An 8,528-nucleotide genomic window follows, 5' to 3' on the forward strand; every position below is an offset into this window, starting at 1 on the left:
AAAAATCACCATATTTTTCCCCAAAACCTCTATATTTTACCAAAAAAAAAATTGATACGCTTTAAAAAAAAATTCACCCCGGGTGAAAAAAATTCCTGTTTTCGCCACTGCGCTACCCCATGCGGTTATACAATTTTTTGCACTATATAAACGGATGAACTAACACATACTGCGTTAGCCATATCACGGTTATCACCTAGAGTTATCAAGTTCTAACTTTCATGTGTGGATGGATGAACATACTTGAAATTGCAATCGTTAATTCACTAACAATACATTAGTATTTTCAAAACTAAGATACACATTAATCATTGTGGTTTAGTAGTTAGAGTCTCGATCAGATGTATTAACAAACTCATCTTTCCCAGACATAAATTTAAAATCCAAATTTATCAAATGATAAACATTGTATAGACATTCATAAGTAATGTTAGGTATTTTTAATTTTAATTATTGTTTATGTTGTTCTTAATAACGATTTCTGGTGCTGTTGATAAAACTATCGAGTATTATTGAGTGGGATCACTACCAATACGAACACGCAACTTCTTAGATCATGTCCACGTACACCACCATGTCAATAATAATTTCACATCAACGGTCATGATTACATCTCACGTGGCCCACAATTGATCAAGATCCAACGGCTCACGTTAATGCGCGTAGTTGACGAGAAGAAAGTAGAACAAACAGCATTAGTCGGTCTTCTTCTCCACTCCCTGCTAAAAAGCGCCCCCTTTCCTCCCTTCCCCATTTCTTGATTCATTTAATCTTCATATTCAATTAAACCCACAAAAAAGATTCAATCTTTAATTGAAAAATATATACTTTTTTGTATTTATATTGTTCTTGATCAAGTTTTTTTTATATTTTTTTATTTATTTCTTAAGTATGTCAACAACCCTAAATCCCTGCAAGCACCTTTCTGATTACAAGCTAAGGTATGGCCTTAAAGGTTTCAACTTGATCCAAAAGTGGGTCCCATATGGGAAAACCCTAAGGCAAAAATCTAAATCTGAGATACCCAGATGCAGTTTTTGTTGTGGGTATGATAATAGATTATATATTTGTTTGATCTGTTCATCAATTTCTTGTTCTGGTTCTTCTGATTCAAATCATGCCCTTTTGCATACCAAATCTCATATTGGTCATGAAATTGCTATTGACATTCAAAGATCTGAACTTTATTGTTTTGGGTGTGATGATCAGGTTTATGATCCTGATTTTGATAGAGCTGTGATTTGTGAACAGCTTTTAGGGTTAGGAAATGGGAATCTTGATGGGATTAGATCTAATAATACTAATAAAAGAAAAAGATTGAATTTTGAGGTTGGATTGAATTCGGATTTCAAGAATTTGAAAAGGGTTGTTGCTGTTAATGGTGGTGATTGGGATCATGATAGAAGGATATCGAAATCTTGTTTTCCAGTTGGGTTGAGAGGGTTGAATAATTTAGGCAATACTTGTTTTATGAATTCTGTTTTACAAGCATTGTTACATGCTCCACCTTTTAGGAATTATTTTTTAAGTGGTAGACATGACCGGAATATTTGCCGGAAAACGTCTGGTGATCGGTTGTGTTTGTCGTGTGAGATTGACGTCATCTTCTCTGCTGTGTTTTCCGGTGATCGGGCACCTTACAGTCCAGCTCAATTTTTATACAGGTCCTTGTCATTTTATTAGATCTGTTCATTTTATGACTTCTTATCATATAATTATTTAATTAATAATAATTATTTAATTGTTGTTCTTGATCTCATGGGATACATTATAATGGAGTCTAAATGATCTAATTATGTTAATGGGCGTTGTGATTTGACATTGGACAATCATTTAACATGATAGCTTTCTTGTAACCAAGTGTATATGCAAATCTTGAGCATTTTATTTTAACCTGTCTAATAAATTTACTTCTAAGGTAAAATTAACTACAGTTGTTTCAAGTACATCTTTTGCAAGTTAAATGTCTTAATGTCATGAATTCTTACATTTGATCTGATATAAAGAGTCAAGTTAAGTGATTGTCAATGTACTCCACTTCTGTTAATTTGACTTTTCCGGTCATATGAACCGACTTTATATGGCTATTGCAAATAAGAGGACTAATATTATGAGGGTGTTCATTACATGTATTACACCAATATTGCGACCCGGAGAAATTATGATGTCATTATAGAAGTTATGTATGATATTTGACTTACATAGTCACCTTTAAGGTTTTTTATTTCGATGATCTATTAAAAAAAAAAAAGATTTGTTCGTCCAAAAGTGAACATGTACCCTCGTGTTCTCCTTTTTCATTTCGAGGCAATACATATTCGAGTAAGCGAGCCTCAAATAAGTTGTTTTATAGTAGCTGTTTTAATTTAATAAAATGTGCATTACTTATAGATGATTAATATGTTCATTATGGAGTCAACACTCAAAAACTATGTTTATCTGTAATAATACAAGTTCTCGAAATAAAATATTTTGGTAGATTGTATGCGTTAAAAGTGCACTTGTGCTAATTTTAAGTTTTCTGAAATTTACCTTTTCAGCTAAAAAATAATTTGACCCGTAAAGGTTACACCTTGTTTCAAAACGACCCATGGTATAAGTAGATGGGTTGAAATTGCCACTTGTGGTTCTTGACTTCGAACCTTCATTTCATGTTACCTCATCAGTCTTTTTTCTTTACTTCCGTATCGTGTTAATGATAGGATACAAGGATTCTTGTTATTCGTTCCGAACTACATAACTTTTTCTTTTTCATTACTTCCATAGTATATTTCCATTTTTTGCGTCTTATACTGATACCGATCAAATATTTGTTTGTGCTTTCAGTTGGTGGCGACTTTCAGAAAATCTCGCCTGTTATGAACAGCAAGACGCACATGAATTTTTTATGTCGGTGCTCGATCGGATCCACGAGAAACAAGGAAATACAAGAAACGCAAATAAAGGTAATTCGACACCATTATACGGATATTTATGTGTTCAGTCATGTCGTCTAGCTGGCGCATCGGGCAATCATTCCCATACCAAAAATGACAACTTTTTCAGGCTTTCGGATTTTCGTGGGGTCCACTTTAGGTCAAATTACTGAATAAAGAAAAGCATTTTGTTTTTACACAGATAATGCAGACTGCCATTGTGTAGTTCATAGAGCGTTTTCGGGGTTATTAAGATCAGATGTTACTTGCACAACATGCGGTTTCACTTCTACAACTTACGATCCGTGTGTCGACTTATCTCTCGATTTCGATACCATGTTTGACCGGCCTATTTCACCTAACAAAGCCCAAAAGTCGACTGAAACACGCGTATCAACTCTCACTAGCTGTTTAGACCTCTTCACAAGACCAGAAAAATTGGGGTCGGATCAAAAGTTGTACTGCCAAAATTGTCAAGAAAAACAAGAATCTGTTAAGCAAATGTCGATAAGAAGACTTCCGTTGGTGTTATGTTTACACGTAAAGCGTTTTGAACACTCTTTAGCAAGGAAAGCTTCTAGAAAGATCGATCGACATTTACAGTTCCCATTTTCTTTAGATATGACGCCTTACGTGTCTTCATCTATCGTAAGAAAAAGATTTGGGAACCGAATCTTTGCATTTGAAGGCGATGAATCAGAAATTTCAAAACTTTTTGAGGTTTTTGCTGTGATCACTCATTCGGGTATGCTTGAATCTGGTCATTACGTCACGTATTTGCGTCTTAATGATCAGTGGTACAAATGTGACGATGCGTGGATTACTGAAGTTGATGATGAAGTGGTTCGAGCCTCGCAGATTTATTTGGTGTTTTATGCTCAAAAACTTAACCCCGGACACAAATCGAGTGAAGAAGTAGGTTGTCATCTTCGATCATCTCCATCTAGCGACTCGTTCGTGTCGATTGCAGGCTGTTGCTAAGTTGTGAAGGTGGTTCCTACTGCATTGATGGGTTGTACCTTTTGGCTTTCTTGATTTCTTTGTTAGGCCATTGAACATGCCAACAAAGAATTGATGCAAAATAAGGTCCCTTGAGGATGAAAAGCCTAAACTTCATTGGGTGTGGCTGTTTGTTCAGAAAGTAAGGGTTTTTTTCCCCACATTAGGACATTGCTATTTTTTGCATTTCTGTTGCTTGGAATGTTATTTCCATATTTTGATAATTTAACTCTTCTTATCTATAGAAGAGCTTGTACAAAATTTAGCTAATTTTTTTCAACCCATATTCAAATTTCTTATTTGGAAGTTATCTCTTTGGACCGAAAACTCACTTTTAGACACTTCCATAGTTAGTTTTATATTGAAAAGAAAATAAGTGGAAGGAAATTAAAAAAAAAATGTGTTATTGAGTTTTGATAGAAAAAGAATGGAAATGGAAGTGGATGGATTGTTTGTGTATTTTTTATTTTATTTTTCTAAATTGAAAAAAAAAAAAAAAAAAGGATGTCTCCATCAGTTTCACCTCTTCATTCTTTTCTATTCTTTCATGATTAAACTATGGAACATATTAAAGAGAAAGGAAATGCAAGACAATGTAGTTAAAAGGAAATGCAAGACAATGTAGTTAAAAGGAAATGCAAGACAATGTAGTTAAAAATGAAGAGTTAGAGTGTTTGATTACTCCTAATGTGAAGTGATATGTTAAAGGGAAATTGTTCAAAATACAATTTTTTTTAAAGCTTCAAACAAAATACACTTTTTTAAAACAAAATACACTTTTTTAAAAAAAAAATTAACGAAATACACTTTTTTTTAAAAAAAAATTGTCTTTTTACACCATTCGGTAGACGGGATTTCTGTATACCACATTTATCTGTCGTCTACTACTATTTTTACAAAGTAGTAGACAGCTTTTTCGTCGACTACTCAATAAAGGTGGTCTACTATATAGTAGACGAAGTCATAAGGCAGTAGACGTAACCCTGCCTTATAACTTCGTCTACTACGTAGTAGACCAGGGTTACGTCCACTGCTTTATAACTTCGTCTACTACGTAGTAGACCACATTTATTAAGTAGTCGACGAAAAAACTGTCGACTACCTTGTAAAAATAATAGTAGACGACAGTAGACGAAGTTATAAGGCAGTAGACGAAACCCTGCCTTATAACTTCGTCTACTACGTAGTAGACCAGGGTTACGTCTACTGCCTTATAGCTTCGTCTACTACGTAGTAGACCACATTTATTAAGTAGTCGACGAAAAAACTGTCGACTACCTTGTAAAAATAATAGTAGACGACAGATAAAGGTGGTGGACAGAAATCCCGTCTACCGAATGGTGTAAAAAGGCAATTTTTTTTAAAAAAAATGTATTTTGTTTGAAGCTTAAAAAAAATGTATTTTCATCAATTTTATGTTAAATGACATAGGGTGGATGATAAAAAAAAATGTACAGTATTATAAGTCATTAAGAGTTGTCATTATTTTTTTTAAATATCATGTTTAGAGTTATATTGATGATTATTAAACAAATATAATCATTTATTCATTCATGTAGAAGGTTAATACGTTAATTTTATATTATGCCATACGTTCATTTAGAAACAACATATTATTATCATTTAAAAATAAATTCAATTACGACTTTTGAATCATTCAAATTTTTAAACATTCAATGTTATCATTTTGTCTTATTAAATGGAGCCTTAGTTAAAGTGTGTTTGACTATCATCTTGCGAGCACCAACATTGCACATTTATGATGATCCCTTATTAACTGTTTCCATAAAATTTTCCATTTAACATACTATCATCACAACTTTGCCGGTGGGTTGCAGCAATTGAAACTTTTTTCTATGAACCGATTCGATCCCTTATTAACTGTTTCCATAAAATTTTCCATTTTGATATTGTAATCGTTTTAACATATCGATTATCGGTAAGAAGTAGTAGATTGAAAACCCACTAATCTGCGTACCTTGGAGTAAATCGTACGGAGTAATATAGAAAGATGATTCTTTTGTTATTGTATTGTAGACTGTATAATATATCAGTGTTGGGAGATGATATTGCCAACATCAAATTTACTTCTTCCACCATATTTTGATATTTATTTCTCAGAATACCCCTTAATAAATTATTATAAAAAGTTTTACAAGTTTTGTGTAAGACATTCATTAAGGGTAGTTTAGATAATTTTAGTGGAAGAAGTAAATTTAATGTTGGCAATATCATCTCCCGTGTTGATATGGCACTTGTGCATGTGCTTCAGAGTTCAGACTTATGGACCCATCATTGTGATAAATACAATTCATAATGGTTTTAAACAGAAGTAAAGTCGAAATGTATCTGTTCTGTGTTTCTTTCCAATAAAAAAAAAAACAAATCAAATTTAATTTATGAATATAAATATATAATTGAGGGGTGATGATGGAAGGATAAAGGAGAGAGATGGGTTAGGTGTAAAGATGGTTGGATGAATAATACAGTAATAGATTAATGGGTAGGTATTTAGAGGGATCACTATGTACATGTACATAAATTATTAAATACCGAAGCTAAAATCCGAAATGTATTGGTTCTGTACAGAATATATATGGTATGGGATTCGATTTTAATTATATGTGAATTAGGTATTTACGGTAGTAATTTTTTTGAAATGGTACTATATTTACCAGGTTGGTACCGGACCTAATGATCTAAGAGTTTCTTTTTAGAAATGCTTGATAAAATATATTTTTAAGTTTGACTTGGGATATGATTGACAAAAATTTATAAATCATAACCTTAAACTCTATTCAAAAAATAATCTTCTTGTGCCTCTAGTAAAAAAAAGTTCATCCCTAGTGCCATGGACTCCAACTCTAATTGTAACTTTTCATCTCTAGTTGAAGTTTGGATTTGTAACTTACTAACGTGTTGAAGATATTATTAAATAAATAAATTTAAGAATATACTTGGTTAGTTCAGCCAATTTATTTACATTAATTCACATCTGTAATTTGTTCTCTATTTGATACTACATTTGATTGTCTGTTTTGAACGGTCTAAATGGCTAAAGAGTCTCATAATATAAAAATCTATAACCATGTACAGATTCATAAAGTTGTGTTGAACAGATTATTGGTAACAAGTAGACTTAGTTTTCAATGTTCATACTAATACTCTATGCAAGGTCCTTACTCTACTATTGTTTGAACTTTAAAGCATGAGATGCTTAACATCATCTATTGTTATACTATGTGTGTTTAGAAAGATATAGGTATTATGAAAATACCCCAAAGATATGTCACCGCATGAGGTTAACAGCGCATTTTTAACTCTTCAAACGTGTATGAAAGAAGTTTTAAAGATACTTGAAGGTAACAATTACTTTTTTTTTTTTTTTTTGGCGAAAAAAACGAAAACTCATATAGAACTGAGAATGTTATCCAAAGGAAAACGCCCTCAACAGGAAATACAAAATGACATACAAAGCATTATCTAAATAAAAATTATCTATAAACGAGCTTCCCTAACGGCTCAAACAACCATACAAACGAACTAATTCAAAACTAAAACCGAAAATTACACAAAGAAACAAGGAGCAAGAGCAACTGAAGAAAGCAAGACGGAACACAAACATTAACCTCGAGGACCGGCCCTCTTTAATTTACAATTGACCGTCTCTTTCAAAAAATTCTTCCCGGATCGATTCTCAATCTTGTAAGATAAAACATTAGCGGAACCATCACCCGACGCGCTCTCCTCGACCAAACGTGTCATCATAACATCGAATGTCGTGAAAGCCTCCATGGACATACTTCCTGTGATGACCCGGAAAATTTTGACTTATTTAAACCAATTCTATATACGATTTTTTTTTTATTTTGACACGTTAAACAAAGTCTGTTAGATTGAGTCTCAAAATTTTAGAACTGTTTCATATATACAATTACCTTTGACTACTCTCGATGATTCATGAACAATTATATGTATGTATATATATATGTACAAGTAAAAATGACTTTGCTACAGTAAAACACTATTTGCTGCAGTAAAACACTATTTGCTGCAGTGAAACCGTATTTGCTACAGTAAAACACTATTTACTGCGGTGAAACCGTATTTTGCTACAGTGCTACATTGAAAACGACTTTGCTACAGTGAACACTAATTGCTACAGTAACACTATTGCTGCATTAACACTATTTGATGTCGACGAACTAGAAAACAAGCAGAAATGAGCTGTCCAGCCTAGCCATGCGATCGCATGGCAAAATCACTGAAAACCCATGCGATCGCATGGGGACCAAAAACACTATTTGCTACAGTAAATATTATGTCGACGAACTAGCAAACAAAACGTCATGCGATCGCATGGCAAAAGCACTGAAAACCCATGCGATCGCATGGGGACCAAAATCAGGAAACATGCCTATAAAAGGCCAGCTTACTCGACGTATTATTTACACTTTTTTTTTCTTTAATCAATATTTATATTTATATTATAATTATAATTTTAAATTTAAGTTTAATAATAATAAGGTATATACAAGGGTGTTTTAATCCGGGTTTCAAACCGCTTTAAGCTAAGGAAGTATTGGGTATTGTTCGGGGTATTGTTCTTGAATC

The 8,528-nt window shown here is 32.9% G+C and overlaps 1 protein-coding gene across 2 annotated transcripts; it reads left to right on the plus strand.

The window, feature by feature from the left end:
* Positions 1-731: 731 nt before the first annotated feature.
* Positions 732-4,250, plus strand: LOC139846775 (ubiquitin C-terminal hydrolase 22). Of its 2 annotated transcripts, none has more exons than XM_071836292.1 (3): positions 732-1,664; positions 2,827-2,975; positions 3,100-4,250. In XM_071836292.1, the coding sequence occupies exons 1-3, from the start codon at positions 892-894 to the stop codon at positions 3,894-3,896; spliced, it is 1,719 nt and encodes a 572-aa protein (XP_071692393.1). In that variant the 5' UTR covers positions 732-891; the 3' UTR covers positions 3,897-4,250. The 2 variants fall into 2 exon arrangements, with proteins under 2 accessions (XP_071692393.1, XP_071692392.1); XM_071836291.1 differs by having other exon boundaries at positions 2,827-2,945; positions 3,118-4,250.
* Positions 4,251-8,528: the final 4,278 nt, after the last annotated feature.

This window comes from Rutidosis leptorrhynchoides, chromosome 5 (assembly GCF_046630445.1).
Source record: "Rutidosis leptorrhynchoides isolate AG116_Rl617_1_P2 chromosome 5, CSIRO_AGI_Rlap_v1, whole genome shotgun sequence".
Classification (NCBI taxonomy): domain Eukaryota; kingdom Viridiplantae; phylum Streptophyta; class Magnoliopsida; order Asterales; family Asteraceae; genus Rutidosis; species Rutidosis leptorrhynchoides.

Excerpts from the sequence above, each read along its gene's own strand:
- LOC139846775 (XM_071836292.1), top strand. The coding sequence starts at position 892 with ATGTCAACAACCCTAAATCCCTGCAAGCACCTTTCTGATTACAAGCTA. Across the intron at positions 1,665-2,826 it reads CCAGCTCAATTTTTATACAG|TTGGTGGCGACTTTCAGAAA; the intron begins GTCCTTGTCATT and ends TTGTGCTTTCAG. Across the intron at positions 2,976-3,099 it reads ACCATTATACGGATATTTAT|CATTTTGTTTTTACACAGAT; the intron begins GTGTTCAGTCAT and ends AATAAAGAAAAG.